At 45.3% G+C, this 17,291-nt stretch overlaps 1 protein-coding gene across 2 annotated transcripts; it reads right to left on the minus strand.

Moving 5' to 3' along the window:
- Positions 1-1,670: 1,670 nt before the first annotated feature.
- LOC110696959 lies at positions 1,671-15,315 on the minus strand. Of its 2 annotated transcripts, none has more exons than XR_002506442.1 (2): positions 15,044-15,315; positions 1,671-2,362 (listed from the first exon to the last, which is right to left on the minus strand). XR_002506442.1 is itself a non-coding variant. In XM_021874295.1 (2 exons), exons 1-2 carry the CDS (start codon positions 2,721-2,723, stop codon positions 2,111-2,113), a joined length of 483 nt encoding a protein of 160 aa, XP_021729987.1. In that variant the 5' UTR covers positions 2,724-2,836; the 3' UTR covers positions 1,681-2,110. The 2 variants fall into 2 exon arrangements, 1 of the variants encoding a protein (XP_021729987.1); XM_021874295.1 differs by lacking the exon at positions 15,044-15,315 and adding an exon at positions 2,493-2,836 and having other exon boundaries at positions 1,681-2,362.
- Between the last annotated feature and the right edge of the window lie 1,976 nt (positions 15,316-17,291).

A 17,291-nucleotide genomic window follows, 5' to 3' on the forward strand; every position in this document is an offset into this window, starting at 1 on the left:
GTGGTGAAACAGGAGATGAAACAAGGCAGGCTGGTGTTTCTGGAAAAGTCAAACGTCAGATGGCTAATGGCTTGGACAAGCATGACCCTGATTTTGGTGGGTCTCCTGTGATGGATGGGGATGTCATGCACAGGCCGGTGGAGGGTGTCAATAACACCCACACCATAGTTGTTAAGAGCAATCAACGTCATGACGACGGAGTTGTTTATGAACTGCGAGATAACGACACATTCAAGGCAATCTACGCAGATTACTCATCCCGTTTGGATCTTTCAGCTAGGGATATCATCTTGAAGAAATTTAGCATCCCTATTTTACCTACACATACTGCTGCTGCTGCAAGGATCCAAACCGGTGACGTATCTATGTTATTCTTTAAAATGTGTGACATATATTCAACTAACTATTACCCTGGTTTAATATATTTACTTTTGTGATGCTTAATTATTATCAGGTAGTATGTAATCAAATAGTTAATATTTTGATTTGCAAAGGATGGACTTTGATTTATAATGACGAAATGATGGGCTACATTGTTTTTCGGCCCAATTGTACATCTTCATTACGGTAATTGTACATCTTCATTGTTACTCGGGCCACGTGCAATAGGGCCCATTGGTAAGGGAGTGACTTGCCACCTATATTTTTTATTGGGTCAATAAAGTAGTGAGGGTCTTTTTAGATGATGGGTTCGACACTAGCCACCTATATTTTTTGTTGGGTAAATATTTTTAAGAGTAGTATGTTACGGAGTACTATCTTGGTCATTTTGTTGAGTTAGAGATTAATTAGTGTGTTTATCAAGGCATTTTAATTTCTGTTTTTTTTCAAACTTTTTATTTGTTGTTTGTTAGTAGAAAGATTATTTTAAAAGGTTATTCTGCTAAATAAGCTTATCTTAGTCAAGTTCCGATAAAGATCTTTATCAAATAGCTTATTCCTAATTTACTTTAACATCCTTTATGACCTCCTACCTTTTAAATTATTGGTCATTTAAGTGAATCAAACGGGTCCGGTCAATTATGGGTATAAACAATTTCGGGTCAATTTGGGGTCGGGTCAGGTCGGGTCCTTTCAGGTTTCGGGTTGATTTTTGGTCGGTAGGTAATCGGGTAGGGTTGGAATTCGGGACAACAATTCGGTTCGCGTCAGTTTTTGGGTCGAGTAAGTTCGGGCCGGGTCAATTTTCGGGTCCTATTTTGGGGTCTACTTCAGGTCGGGTAACATTGATCCTAATTTGAGTAGTCTAAACAGCGTCTTAACAAACCAATTACTTGTTCGAAATAAAGTCCTATCACTGCGAAACATAAAAAACACTACTCTATTACAAAATTATTACAATATTAGGAATAAGAGGGTAATGGACATGGTAAAATGAGCACAAGATACTACTAGATCATACGATTAAAATAGTGGTGTATCAGTAGGACCAGCTTCTAAGGTTCCACATATCACCATGTTTCCTTGCTTTACTTGATTTACTCATTATACAAATACACACAACAGGCATATCATTTTTAGCCTACACCTAGATGTGTGAAATTTTTCTTATGGAAACTTACAGCTTCATAAAGAATACTATCACAAATTCACAATCCCCATAAAACATATACTAGCATTCACAACAGTATAACACAAACATATATAAAATAAAGTAAATATTTCCCCACTTCTCTTTGAATTAGATAACCCTAAAGGATATATTGGCCAATCAATTTTTAAGGGGATCAAAATATTCTTGGTTTTCTTAACCATCAATTATTATAATTTACACTACTCAAACAAGTGTTATAAAAGGAACCGTCATGAAAAAGCATAAAATGCAAACAAACCTATTATAGAAAAGGGTCATGTCTTAAAATTTAGTACACACGAACGACCATAAATATGTCAAATACAAAATGCATGGATCAGTTTCTTCTTCTGCACCAAGAACAGGTTCCAACCAAGCGGTAGAATAGTTTTCATTTAGGTAACCAAATGACACATATGACAACTGCAAAGGACCATGTCCTAATATGCACCATGATCCATTGAGGGATGAACTAGATAATAGATTAAGTTATATCCAAATATAACAGAAATAAACCATCTTGTTTACTTGAAAACATCAAGTGAATGTAATGTTTAAAACTGGGGGTTCCATACCTTCCAAGTTAACCGAAATCCTTCCACCGAGTTCAACCCCTTCACCCGCCATCATTTCTTGTACTCCTTTTTTTACCGTGCAGTTTAAAATCTTGTTGTTTGTGTCAAACTTGATGCGCATTACTCCTTTCCACCACTTAGTGACATACATTTCAACTGGAGTTCCATCTTTAAGACCATGGAAATGTGCAAGGGCGAAAGCTACTGGAATGTTCTGATTTAAAATAAACATCAAAATTAGATTGCATAGGATGCACATTAACAAATAATAGAAATCTATGAGATAACATACGAAATTCGAATAATAACAATTCACCATTGGAGTTAAGATAGGATAAACTTACGATTCCAGGTTTGTCAAAGTAACCCTTGGAGAATGTGAATTCGAATGTGGGTATTTTAAATAAAATCTCTGTTGGCACATACTCCATCGAGTCCACGTCACTTATTGAACCATCATTCTCTATGAGTACACGGGGGTCCATTATTGTAATTTCTTTATCCGCACGCCAAATCCTAACCCGATAAAGCATTAAATCGTCGTTCTCTAGCAATAACTGGATACAGTCTTCCATTTATATACTGTTTGAGGATACAAACTCCCCCCATCCTTCACCTAAATAGGTTTTGAACTTCCTTGGACCCGTAAACACATGTCTAAATCAGACGGTGTTTAGGGTAATTTTGCCCAGCCACGTGGCCCAATCAGAAGGTGACACGTGTCACCCCCAGATTGGTCTAAAATGGACCAATCCCTGCTCGACACGTGTCATTCCCGAAATCAAGGGAAAAGGCGGCCTTCAGGCCCAAATCCCGAGAATGCCGCCAAACGGCGCAGCCCACCAATGATTAGGGTTCAGTAACCTAATCAGGGGCGCAATTCCCAAAGACCCTATAAATAGGGAGATGTCCCTCATTTTGAGGGCACGTTTGATCATTTATTACACATTTACTCTTTGATAGAGACATCCCGAGCTTGGAATCCGAGCAGATCCCTACCTAAATTTCAGCACCTTTTTTCTCCCTTCAAGTTTCTAACTTGTGCGTCGGAGGCGGAGCACCACCCAACTGGTGTCTCCGTTTGTTTTGCAGGTACAGCTCACCCCGGATCAATCTTCGTGTTGTAACTCTCCCGAGGGACAAAAACACCCAAAACATTTGGCGCCGTCTGTGGGGAGAGTACCTCGAAGATGGTTCAAGAGTCTGTACCACCCCTTAACCGTCTAGGTGAAGACCCATAAGTTTTTACAGACCATGAGGATGAAGATCCTCATGTCGAAGCTTTTACAGCCGAAGACGGCTCTCTCAGAACTAAATGCATCCGGCCTAGAGACACTCTGGAGCGGGGTGCCTCCCAGGCGGGTCCGAGCATACCCCCTGGGCAGCCGGAAGGGGCAACCCAAACGGCAGCTGGATCAGCCCCTGTCACCCGAGACGAACTCATGAGGTTCATGACGAGTTTCAAGGGTGAAATTACAGAGCTGATCACCAAAAGCAGGGCTGGCCCAAGTAAAGGTCAGTCGGCAAAGAAGACTCCTCCAGAGAAGGGGAAGTCAGTCAGAAATTGGCAGCCCACTCCCCATCCAAAGTAGAAGGTAGCCGGGACCATCGATTGGTCAAAAATTCTCCTTCCTAGAGGGAACACCAATAACACTCGCCGGCCTCAGCAGCCGGTGAGAAGTAAAAAAATCAACTCTTGATGCCAAGGAGATTATTAACCGGAAGAGAAACCAATCGCTGTCTGAGTCGGCTTCAACGACGAACTTTCCAGACAGCTTCAACAACATCTCTGCAGGGAGTGCACCCTCCTTGCATGAGAGCCAGACAGGCGGTAATACCGTCCATTCTGGCCCTCATATGATTGGAGTCGTCCCGTATGTGCCTACTCAGGCTTACGGGCAGTATCCTCCTCACTTCATGCATCTGGCCTTCTTTGGGGGTCAGGCGGCGTATCCAAATGTCCAGCCATCGGACTGGCAGCTTCGCCTGCTGCGCCTGGGTGAACAACCTTCTGCGTTCACTCGGGAGATAACCGAGGCGGCTCAGCCGGCCAAGGTTAAGAATGTGTTGGTTGGTACCTATGATGGTACCACAAATCCGGAAGACCACCTCATGGCTTACACCAACCTCATGTATCTGCAGGGGTTGGATGATGCCACTTGGTGTCGATGCTTCCCGGCTACATTGAAGGGCATTGCCCAACAATGGTTTGGAAACCTGCCAGCCGGGTCCATAGACAGCTTCAGGAAGCTTGCCTTCCTGTTTGCTTCCAACTTCTCAATGAACATCCCTGCTAAGAAAACAAGCCTTGATTTGAGCACTGTTAACCAGGGAGAGAGAGAAGGGCTGCGCTCATATGTCAGGCGGTTCAACCTGATCAGAATTCAGATTCAGGGACTGTCTGATGAGGTAACTTTTACAGACTTTTTTAAAGGTCTGAGAGACGGGTCGACCTTTAAGTTCGACCTAGTCAGAAAAGGGGCTTTCACCCTACAGGCGGCCCTGAGGGAGGCGGAAAGCTACATTCAAGCTACCGACCACTGCTCACCTGGTAGCCAGTCGGACTCCAAGAAGTCTGACAAACAGAAAGACAGCCGGTCAGCTAAGCTGGCTAAAAACAAAGAAGAGAGCAAGAAAAGAAAAGAAGTCTGGGCGGTTACTGATTCTGACCAGCCGTCCCAGAAGAAAAAGAAAGAGTTTAAACCGTACGTCCCCAAGTACGAGTTAAACAAAGATTGAAACTTCATCCTCATTGAGGTAAAGGACCGGCTGTCCATTGAGAAGCCGAATCCTATGAAGAGTTCTGTCCAGTCACGGAACAAAAATAAATTTTTTCAGTTCCATGAGGAGGTCGGCCATGACACCAACGACTGCTTCAGTCTTCAGCGTGCATTGGACCGTCTGGCTGACAAAGGGTTGTTGAAGTCCTACATTTCTAAGTCCCCAGACGGGGCAAAAAAGAAAAACAAGGGTCAGTCCTCCAAGACTACCCCCCAGCCTGCTAGTAGTTCGGATACCGATAAGGAGCCGGTCTACACTATAGCAGGCGGGTTCTCATGTGGTGGCCCTACCATCTGGGGCACCAAGAGCCATCTTCGAAAGATGGACAAAGATGATGATGAGCAGGCGTCTGCCAGCTCTTCCTTCCCCGATGTCTAGATCACTGAGAATGATAGGGGCAGCGTCCGTCGTCCTCATGATGACCCGGTGGTCATTGAATGTAAGGTTGCCAACCAGTTAGTTGGACGGATCCTTATAGACACCGGCAGCTCATCAGACATCATCAGCCTCCGGTGCCTGCAAAAGCTGAAATACAATGTCAGCAGCATGCATCCGGTCACACACCCCTTGGTTGGTTTTGGGGGTGGGATGGTCTACCCAGCCGGAAGGATTGACTTACCCATCCGGCTGGGAGAGAAGGGCCAGGGACGACATATTGTCGTCAGATTCTTGGTCGTTGAGGAGTTGACCGCCTATAATATCATTCTTGGCAGGCCAACCCTCAACGTAGCCAAGGCAGTAATCATCTCGTCCCTCATGCTCATCAAGTATGAGAGGGATGATGGCTCTGTTGGTTCCTTGAATGGGGATCAGAAGACGGCCCGAGAGTGCTATCTCTCAGCCGTGCGAGATACCGTGGCCCCAGGCTGTCAGGAACCAATAGACCTTGACAACGTCAAGGATGCCGACCCAGCTCCTGCCCCATCGGCAGCCGGAAAGAAAAGAAAGGCTCCTCTGCTGGTGGAGGTGAAAAAAGAGAAAAAATAGCAATCACTGACCGGTGAACGGTCAGATGAGCTCCGTCCTAAACCGGCTGGCGAAAGCATTGATCTCGTTCTGGACGACAGCCGTCCAGAACGCACTGTTAACGTTGGGACGGTTGCTCATGCTACCTTGGGTGCAAGCTTGCACTTTCTGATGAAAGAATTCAAAGACATTTTTGCCTTTGAAGTGGAAGAGATGTCAGGCGTCAGCCCGGATCTTGCTGTCCACAAACTCGCCGTGGACCCCAAAAAGAAGCCCATCCGGCAAAAGAAAAGAAACCACGGCGAGGAAAGAAGTCAGGCGGCAGCTGCCGAAGTCAAAAAGCTGCTAGACGCCAGGTTCATTCGGCCTTGTAATTTCCCCGACTGGGTGGCCAATGTGGTCCTTGTGAAGAAACCGAATGGGACCTGGCGCATGTGTGTTGATTACACATACCTCAACAAGGCGTGTCCAAAGGACAGTTATCCGCTTCGAAAGATCGACAGTCTGGTCGATTCTACAGCCGGTCACGCCTTGATGAGCTTTGTGGATGCCTACTCCGGCTTCCATCAGATACCCCTGTGGAAGAAAGATCAAGAGAAGACGAACTTCATCACTGATCAGGGGCTATTCTGTTATACTGTGATGTCGTTTGGCTTGAAAAATGCGCCTGCCACTTTCTAACGGATGATTAATACGGTCTTCGTTAATCAGATTGGGAGGAATGTGGAGGCGTACATTGATGACATGATAGTCAAATCCAAGCTACAGACGGATCACCTTGCTAATCTCCGAGAAACATTCACCACCCTCAGGCGGCATAAGGTTATGTTAAATCCTAAGAAATGCGTCTTTGGTGTTGAGTCTGGGAAGTTTCTCGGATTCCTGATTGATCAAAGGGGGATAGAGGCTAACCCCGAAAAGATACAGGCGGTGATTGACATGAAGTCACCCCGCTCTGTTAAGGAAGTTCAAAGACTCACCGGTTGTCTGGCCGCCCTGGGGAGGTTCCTCAGCCGGTCAGGTGACAAATGCCTCTACTTCTTCCAATTAATCAGGAAGCAGACCATATTTGAATGGGGGGATGATACTGAGGCGGTGATCCAGAGGTTGAAAGAGCATTTACATTCTCTGCCTAGGTTGGTCAGTCCTTTGCCTAGGGAGACGTTGTACATGTATTTAGCCGTCTCAGACCATGCCCTCAGTGTCGTTCTCCTTGCTAAGCGAGACGTCGTGCAGATCCCGGTTTACTTCATTAGCCATGTTCTTAAAAATGCTGAACTCCGGTACCCCATGGTTGAAAAATTTGGCCTTGATTTGTATATGGCATACAAAAAATTGAAGCCTTACTTTTTGGCACATCCGGTGGTGATTTACACGGACCATCCACTCAAGCGGCCAATGTCTACCTTGGACTCATCCGGGATAATGTTGAAATGGGCTATTGAAATGCAGAGCCTTGAAATCACTTACGAACCAAGAAAGGCAGTGAAAGGTCAGGCGTTTGCCGACTTCATTGTGGAAATGACTCGTCCGCTGGCTTAGGATAATCTTGATCAGGTTTGGAAAGTGTACGTAGACGGGAGCTCTACAAAGAACGGCTGTGGTGCAGGCGTAATTTATGAGTCTCCTGAAGGAGACAGATTTGAATATGCACTACGCTTCAAGTTTCAGGCCTCTAACAATGAGGCGGAATATGAAGCCCTGCTAGCCGGCATACGCATGTGTAAGGCGGTAGGGGCCATGAAAATTGACGCCTACTCTGATTCTCAATTGGTTGTTAGCCAGTATGAGGGAAGTTATGAGGCTACCCATCCGGCTATGATTAAATATCTTCAGGAAGTCAAAGAAGAGACCAAGGCACTTGAGGAATTCCGGCTGAATCAGGTGCCTAGAACGGAAAACAACCAGGCGGATGCATTGTCAAAGATGACATCTTCCGCCTGCCATGATACGCCTCGGTCAGTCTTCTGGGAAGTTCTTAAAAAGAGAAGCATCTATGAGGATCCCGTTGGAATTCTGGACCGAAGCTCTACCTGGATGGATGGCATCCGGGCCTATCTCTCAGACGGCACACTTCCTGATTTGCCACAAGAAGCAGCCGTCCTGAAAAAGCGAGCTGCAAGATTCGAGTTGAAAAATGGAGAACTCTTCAAGGCAGGGTTTCTGAAGCCTTTGTTGAAGTGTGTCACCCCAGAAAAGGGGAAAGAAGTTCTCGAAGACTTGCACTCGGGATTCTGCGCCTCTCACATAGGCGGCAGGTCCCTAGCCGTCAGAGCCAGACGACATTACTTTTGGCCCACTCTTGAGGCAGACGCCAAGGAGTTGGTGAAGAAAAGTGACAAGTGCCAAAAATTTGGCAAACTCATTCACCGTCCAGCTACTGATCTGACGGCCATCCACAGCCCAATCCCGTTTGCAAAATGGGGCATGGACATTCTAGGTCCTTACACGCCTGCTCCAGGCGGAAAGCGCTATATCTTAGTGGTTGTGGATTACTTCACCAAGTGGGTTGAGGCTGAGGCGGTTAAAAACATCAAGACCTCAGACGTAATTTCCTTCATCTGGAAGAACATTATCACCCGGTACGGGGTACCCATGTCTATGGTATTTGATAATGGTCCTCAGTTTGAGACGCCTCAGCTAAAAACTTGGTTGGGAGATCAGGGGATCTCAAGCTATTTCGCATCTGTTGGCCGGCCCCAAGCAAACGGCCAAGTTGAAGCTTTCAACAAACTCATCTCAGACGGCATTAAAAAGAAAATAGAAAGAGCTTGTGGCTTATGGGCAGAAGAATTAATCCATGTCATGTGGCCCATCCGGACAACAGCGAAAGGGGCAACCGGTGAAACCCCATTTCTCATGGTTTACGGTGCTGAAGCCGTCTTGCCCATCGAACATTACGAGCCGACTCTCAGAGTCATGCTGTATGATGAAGAGGAAAACTGGGAAGCAATGCGCCTGGCATTGGATTCACTCCCAGAACGCAGGGGCAATGCCGCCTTGCGTCATGAGATTACCGTCTGAGAATGACGAGAGCCTACAACATAAAAGTACACAAGCGTCCCTTAAAAGTTGACGACTTAGTGTTACGAAAAATGGAGGCAACCGGTAGGGCCAATGAGCTGGGAAAGCTAACCCCAAATTGGGAAGGCCCCTACCGGATCTATGAAGAAGTAAGGGACGGCACCTACCGCCGGGAAACTCCAGACGGCAGGCGCCTGCCTAGAACTTGGAATGTAGACAATCTAAAAAAGTACTACTTCTGAGAATGTAAACTTTTTGTAAACAGTGAGTCAGTTAATGAAGATTCAGACTTTGTTTGCAAAATTATCGTTTGATTATCCATCCGGGTAATATCCAGACCGATTCCCCATTTACCTAACTAAGTTCGATACTTAGTGAAGGTTTCATTTGTTTGTCCGCCTGGGCAATACTCGGATCTCTTGTTTATTTAAGTTTGATACTTTGTTTATTCAACTGCTTGACTATCCGCCTGGGTAATACTCAGACGGATTCTCCATTTATCTAACTAAGTTTAATACTTAGTATGATCAAATATTTGTCTGTTCGTCTGGATATTACCCAGACAGACTCGTATGCTTAAAAGACTAAGTTCGATACTTAGTGTAAATTCAACACTGATTAAGAAACTAAGCACAAAAACGTTTAGTGGCTACACAACCGGTCTCAAACAGGACCAGAGGCTAAAATGGCCGGATGGTTGCTATTTTTATAAAATCGCCTGTCCCAACATGGACAAAGGCGTCCGGCGACACCCCTCCGGGTGCAATCGTCGCAGAGAACATATTATCTGTCGGTTCTATGTATCCATGCAGACGGCAAAAATTGAACGACCAAATTGGTCAACTCATAGTCGTCTGACTAAAATAACCTACGAAGAACGAATAAGTTCCTAAATACCGGATGCCCATAGGCATCAGTCGGTAACCGGCTGAAGTTCTCACTTAGGTTATTTATTTTAAAATTGCACCTCACCCCAATTGGGGCAAGAGTTCAATGGCTATGAAATCTCTACCAAGACGGGCATAAGCCGTCTGTGTAGTGACCGAAACGCCTGTTGTTGTACGGCTGCACACTTGGTTTGGGGAAATCACTACTGTGATTGATTGACTTAGAAACATATCATGCTCTTTGCAGCATCAGACGTTTTCAAGTCAATCAACCAGCTCCAATGAAACCAATCACACAGCCGTCTAGGGGCAAGGACAGCCGGACTACAGATTAGTTAGGCAAGAAATCGCCGCATGCTTTTGATAAGTTAGGCAAAAATTAAAATTTGCAAAAAACAAAAATTCAAATGCAAAATGATCAAAACTGACTTAATCGGTGCAATTCATAAAAGTCCATCCAACCAAACGGTTGTAATGGATCAAATGTTAACCGGAACCCGTTCGGGAGAAAGAAATTGTTAATTAACCCGGCTCCATAGCCGGTAAAAACACAAATACTCGGCAACGCAGGCCGGAAAAAGCAAGTTTTGGCATACAGCCGCTGAATAAAAAGAATTAAAAAAAAAAAAAGCAGACTGGCATACTGCCGCTGAGGGGTCACTTCTGGCCTGCAGACGGAGCCTCCTGGTTCTCCCCCTTCTCCTCATCATCTGAGGGAATTTGATGCGCTTCGTCGGGACCAGAAAGCTCAGGCGCGGTTGGCTAATTGTTGCTGAGCCAGGCTTGAAAGGAGGCAGGCTCTGGCTCACCTTGCTCTCTCAAGTACACCACGTACTCGGCATAGTTGTGTGCCATTGCCCAGATGCTATAATTTGCGTCTGGGTACAAGGCAGCCCAAGCAATTTTCATACGGGCGTCGTTGTCAGCATCACTCTCACCAACAAGGAGGTTTTTCTCCGCCTCTAGGGTTGCTGCAAAGTTTTTCTAAGCTTGAGCAGCATCCTTCTCCAGCCTCTCAACCTTGGATTTCAGTTTGCCAAGGTCCGCCTAGGTCTTCTTGAGCGCCTCTTCAGCCTGTTTGGCGCTCTCGTCTGCTTTCTTCTGAGCCTCCTCCGCTCCCTTCTTGGCCGTCTCAGCATCCGTTACCCGCTGGTCGGCCGCCTTTAAATCTAGCTTCAGCTGCTGGATTTTAGACGCCTGTGTCATAATTATTGCTTTAGTTTCAAGTTCATTTACGATAGTTGAGTGTAAAGCAATATTATCAGCGTCTATGGCGGACTTCTTGGCCCTTTTTACCTCTTCCCGTTTGCGGGAATAAGGACGTTTGAGCCCGTCCACCCACAGCATGGCCTGCAAAAAGCAGGCGGTATAAGAATTACAGTCGGGATAATTACTTAAAAAAAATAACATTGAATTGACAAGTTTCTTACCTCAGCCAGAAGGGATAGAATGCGTTCAAGATTGAACGTCTCTATCCCAGGGATATTGTCCTTATCCCTCTTCCGGACGGCATCCAACATGGCCTTGGCATGCTTCTGGACGCCAGGCCAGCGGGGAGATTGATCTGCACCACAATCAATACGTGATGAGTGCGAAACTAAGGCAGCACCTATCTGTTGCCGACCGTCTGAGGATGACGTCTGTTGGGAGTGGGATTTCACCCGTAAAGGCCACCCCAGCTCAAGTGCGGGGATTCAAAAGGGTTCTTACCTTCAGAGCCGGCCAAGCGGGAAACGCTTGCAGGAGTGGTGAACCTCGCGGCTGCTGAGGGGTTGGCAAGATCAAGGCACAGGTTGCCGCCTACCTTCTCGAGTCGCCCCGCTATCCGCATCGTCTTAGCCCCGGCTGAGGCGCCAGGAGTTGACGCAGAGGCAGACTTTTTTATTTTATTGAGAACGGCCGGGGCCTCCTCTCTAGCCCGTTTGAGATTCTTCTCAAACGATTTCCCAGCTTCTCCCCCCTGTGAAAATAAAAAAGGTTAGTATCCGGGCAAGACAGTTTATAAAATAAATTTAAGAAAGGGTCAGGCGCTCAATACCTTGGCCCTGAGCTCGGTCGCAGCTTTCTCCGCAAGATCTTTGCGGATGGTCGCAGAAGACCGCTTGGGAGTTTTCTCCGACTGCAACATGTTTAGCGCTTCTTCTGCAAAAAGAGAAATTGATCAGGATCATAAATCAATTCCGATAGAAAAATACTACAGACGGTGTGAACCCAAGCGCATACGTTTATTAAACATGTGCCCTAGCCCGCAGGAGGCTAGGAAACATTCATCCCTGAACCAGGCGCTCTTGGGAATCCAATTCTTAGGGACTTTTATTGTTTCCCCGGTTGACAGAGTTGCGTCTGTGAGGCCGAAAAAGTCTGCCTCGATTATTTTGTCAAAGTCTTCCTCTGGGATCCGGGGAAGAGCGCACTTCCTGCCCAACAAGTCGGGCTTCTTATTGTACAGACGGAATTCATAATTTTCCCGTCTGGTCGGGGCGGACATCAGGTAGAACCTGTGCTTCCAGCCATCGAACTTGGAGACCTTGTCCAAGGTCATCATGTATTGTGGATGTGTGGTTAGAGTATACCATGCCCTCCAGCCGCCTGGGCTTCTGCTGAGGTAATGCATGCTTGCAAAGGCCTCCCAGCCGGGGTTAAGCCCTTGGAACTCGCAGGCGGCAACATACCCCAGAATGTTGGTCCAGGAGTTGGGGGTAAGTTGCTAGACCCCAAGGCCGTAGCCTCTCAAAATTGCCTTCACCGCCTGGTGAAGGGGGAAGCGAAGGCCGGATTTGAACGCCGCCTCATAACAGCCAAAATAGATGTTGGCGTTCTCTTGATCATCCCCCCAAGCGACGGTGCCCAGCTCAGGCGGCACCCGGATCTTATACCCGTCTCCAAGTGGGTGCATTTTCTTAAAGTTCTCTAAGTTCTCCCCCATCTGGATTCAGTCCTTGGAGGAGACGTGGATGCTGAAGGGATCGTCCTTCTTACTCCACTTTTTCCTTTCTTCCTCCTCGCTATCCGGGAGAGGGGGCAAGTTATCGCTGCTCTCGGAGGTAGAGGCGATCCCCCTCGCTTTGGTCCATGGGGGCAGAGGCGGCCTCGTCGCCGCCTTGGTCACACTCTTCCAACAAAGAGTCTGCAGGGGTTGAAGGGGCGCGCGGAGGGGATCTCTCTAGAGCCGTCTGGTTTCCCTGACCAGACGTTTCTCCCTTAGGCGTTTGGCCGCCTGAGCCTTCGCTCTTGTAATTCGGTTCCGTGGCCGTCTGCATTATCCGAGCCATGGTGTCCTGCACAGACACATAACTGGTCGAAATCCATGGCAAAGGGTGGTCCCAACACCCCGAGCCGGCACTCCCAGTCCTAGACTCAACTGACCCTGGTGACCGGCTGGACTCTAACCTAAGCTATGCCGTGTGTGTTGGTGATGCATCCATTTATTGCAAGAAATATGTACAAGCGGTTCAAAAAGAAAAGAGCTGAGAGGGACAGAGACGGTACCTTTTGATTTGGTATCTGAACGTAGACGGTACCGGCTGTATTGCGGAAGAACAAACTTTCTTGCTCGCGTCTGCCTCAAACAAGTGACTTCTGCTCTCTCAGAGTTTTTCTCTCTAGGAAATTTTTGTAAACGTACAAAATTATGAGGTTAAAACAGCTATATATAGAGTGTAAATTTGGGGACATTTCCGTAATTTACCCGGAAGGTGAACGGTTACTCTGTAACGGTAAAATTACCGCCAGCCGGAGCGTGACATGTGTCACAGATGCCACGTGGCGTGCCACGTCACATCTGTGAGGGGCAAATGTTTAGGGTAATTTTACCCAGCCACGTGGCCCAATCAGAAGGTGACACGTGTCACCCCCAGATTGGTCTAAAATGGACCAATCCCTGCTCGACACGTGTCATTCCCGAAATCAAGGGAAAAGGCAGCCTTCAGGCCCAAATCCCGAGAATGCCGCCAAACGGCGCAGCCCACCAATGATTAGGGTTCAGTAATCTAATCAGGGGCGCATTTCCCAAAGACCCTATAAATAGGGAGATATCCCTCATTTTGAGGGCACGTTTGATCATTTATTACACATTTACTCTTTGATAGAGACATCCTGAGCTTGGAATCCGAGCAGATCCCTACCTAAATTTCCGCACCTTTTTTCTCCCTTCAAGTTTCTAACTTGTGCGTCGGAGGCGGAGCACCACCCAACTGGTGTCTCCGTTTGTTTTGCAGGTACAGCTCACCCCGGATCAGTCTTCGTGTTGTAACTCTCCCGAGGGACAAAAACACCCAAAACAGACGGGATACTCTTTGTTCTCAGTACCGCGATGGAGACGCAAAACACCATCTGTGACACCTCTCTTCACCCATAATTCTTGCACCTCCTTTTTTATACGACTTGGAATCCGCTGTTAGCGTTAAAGATTAGTAGTATATCAAATACACATTGTACAAACAATAAAACGAAGCTGTATCTTCACTCATCACATATTCAAGCCTCCGAGGAGTATCAAGTTTGAATTCAAATCGCCAAAGTGACATCGTTTTCTGTAACAATGTTAATGTGATTAAAATTAAAAACAATACATACAAATTAAACCATTAATTGATATTGTATGTGGAATAGCTCAAAATGCTAGGACAAAGCCATACAAACATTACAAGTAGTATGTAGTACAATTCCCAAAATGGGACAACATTCCCCACCATATAAATGCTATATTTGTCAACAACAAAGGTACTCAATTAATACTTTACTGACATAAGATCAAGCTTTATCCTACACATTTCTTTGGCAGATTCACAGCAATAAACTCCAAACTAGAAGCCTCCAAAGTCATTCTTAAACAAGCAACCAAGCACCAACAAATACAGGACAACACAAACACAAATATTTCATTACCCAAATTGTTCTATATCAATTAAACATAAAAAATGAGCAATTTTAAACCACTGGATTTACCGATGACAAACGATTTATCCTTTTCGTATCCCCAAATACAGGGCATACATGACACAATATGTTACTAGGCGAAATGACATAATTTGACAAGCAATTACCACTTAAAAGCTAAGGTAATCATGCATGTGATCTAGAAGATTTGAAAAACATATGAAATCGACCCTCTATATCAAATACACACTCAAAAATTAAATTAAAAATCAAATTTGAAGTCCGAATTTGTTATTCAACTCTAGAATAATATGGCGTTTGTTTTGTCAGTAATATTGAGTTGTGGTTGGGATACATACCTTGTTGAAGTTAAAAAAATGTCGCATCTTCTTTGTCGCCGCCGGGGAAGGGGAAGAGGTGGCTGATTTATTTAAATTAGGTAAAGTAAAGGTGGATTTAGGGTTTTACTATGAAGTGATGATAAAATGTTAAAAAATAAAATCAAAAAACAAAATTACTGAAAATACCTACCCTTAATCAAGTAAACCCGTAATAAATTTGGTTGCTCTATTGCTCCCTGACGTGGTGGTAGATGTTTTTTTAAATAATTGTACCTAAAATTAAAAGGTTTTCAATAATTTTTAATCAACATATTTTTTTAGGTTAATAATGTTTAGTGTTGTTGCGTAGATATTATTACAGCTGTCAAAAGCTGACCCGAGACCCGAAATACCGATCCTAAACCGACCCTAACCCTAACCGTTCGAACAAACCCGAAAATAATGGTGAACCAAACCGTACCTAACCCGACCTGAAACCAACCCGAGTTGACCCGAGTCTTTGAGACCCGAACCCTATCATGACCCAACATGGAAAGGACTCGAACCGAATGTGACTCGTAAATTATTGACCCAAACCCGAGAATGACCCAAACCTAAATTAACCTATTAACACCCGAATCCAACCCGGCCTGTTACAAACCCCAAATCAAGCCGACTTAAATTTAAACTCGACCTGTTACTAACCCGAATTTTAGGATTTAGGACTTTTTAGGTTAAAAAAAATACACCGTATTGACTATTGAGTTTCAGGCGTTTTTCAATTTATTAACATGGATTCCAATTACAAAACAAAAGTGGTATTTCACTTGTGTATTTGACTACTTATAACCCGACTAGCGATTGACATGACTTGGAATTAAGCCCACTTGATTATAACTCGCATATTATCGACTTGAACCGAACCCGACTCGTACCCGATAATGACCTGACATGACTACAACTTGTAAATAATTGACTTGAACCAAACCTGACTTGAACCCGAACAGAACCTTAGCTCGATTAAACCCGTAACATCCCGAATGTAACCCGACCTAAACCAGACCCAAACTCGATAAGATGTATGACCCAACGTGACCCGACTCAAGCATTACCCAACCCGAACCTAACCCGCATACGTCTAGACATTAACCCGTAATGACCAGACCCGAGTTGACCCGACCCACACTAACCCGACTCAAACCCCACCCATGTACGCGAATTGACAGCTCTAATTACTATTAGAGCTGTCAAAAGCTGACCGGACCCGAAATACCGATCCTAACCCGACCTATAAATTGACCCGTCAATTCCAAAAAAAATGATGACCCAAACCCGACCTAACCCGATCTGAAACCAACCCTATACCCGAGATGACCCAAGTATTTGGGACCCAAACCCGAACCTTACCTAGAGACAACCCGATCCGAATGTAACCCGTAAATTATTGACCTGAACCGAACCCGACCTGGACTGAAATTTACCCAAACCGTGTTGACCCGTTCTAAGATGACCCGAATCACACTAACCCGACTCAAACTCGACCCGTTTACCCGAATTGATAGCTCTAGTTACTATGTACATTATTTTAGATTTATTTGTGTACTCATTAATGGGTAGGGATTATAAAGGGGTAAGAAGGTAAATAAACATTTTGAAGGGAAAAAAGATTCGTGCATTATTCATAAGAATAACGTCCCACTTTTTATAAGGTAGGGATACGAAGAATGTTTTAAGTCTGCTATTAAAGTAAATTCTAAAAAGAAGAATTATGAAGTTGATTAAATATGAATCTTTATTGTATTAAAATGAAAGGTCGTGTCATTTTCGGGTCAGGTCAACTTCAGGTATCGGGTAGACTTCGGGTCGGGTTGTTCTGTGTCTCGACTCAACTATGGGTCGGGTCATCTCGAGTCTGGTCGTTTCGGGTTGGGTCAATTTGGGTTTCGGGTCAACGTCGGGTCAAATCCACTTCGGGTCGAGTATGGATCGGGTCGGGTCATTTCAGGTTTTGACCGAGGGTTGACCAAGTCCATTTCTAGTTGCTCGTGAGCTACTCAACTCAAGTAGCACCCCTTTACCTAACTCGTGAAATAGGTAAAAGGACCTTTCTATTCTTGGATTGTGAGTAACATATAAAAAGAACATTCTTTCTGAAAGGCGTTTTTTGGAGTGAACTGTTAAACATCGCCCGCAAATTCCTACATAAAGCCCACAAAATAAGAGTGAAATGACACTTTTGCCCTCAAACTAAAAAACACAATTTCTCTCTCTACTCTCTACTTCCACT

The sequence above is a fragment of the Chenopodium quinoa genome, unplaced genomic scaffold, assembly GCF_001683475.1.
Source record: "Chenopodium quinoa cultivar QQ74 unplaced genomic scaffold, ASM168347v1, whole genome shotgun sequence".
In the NCBI taxonomy this organism is placed as follows: Eukaryota; Viridiplantae; Streptophyta; class Magnoliopsida; order Caryophyllales; family Amaranthaceae; genus Chenopodium; species Chenopodium quinoa.

What these genes read in the sequence shown, in the direction of transcription:
- LOC110696959 (XM_021874295.1), bottom strand. Translation starts at nt 2,723, where the DNA reads ATGGAAGACTGTATCCAGTTATTGCTAGAGAACGACGATTTAATGCTT. An exon ending in ACTTTGACAAACCTGGAATC is followed by an intron (nt 2,363 to 2,492) that starts GTAAGTTTATCC and finishes ATTTTAAATCAG; the next exon opens with AACATTCCAGTAGCTTTCGC.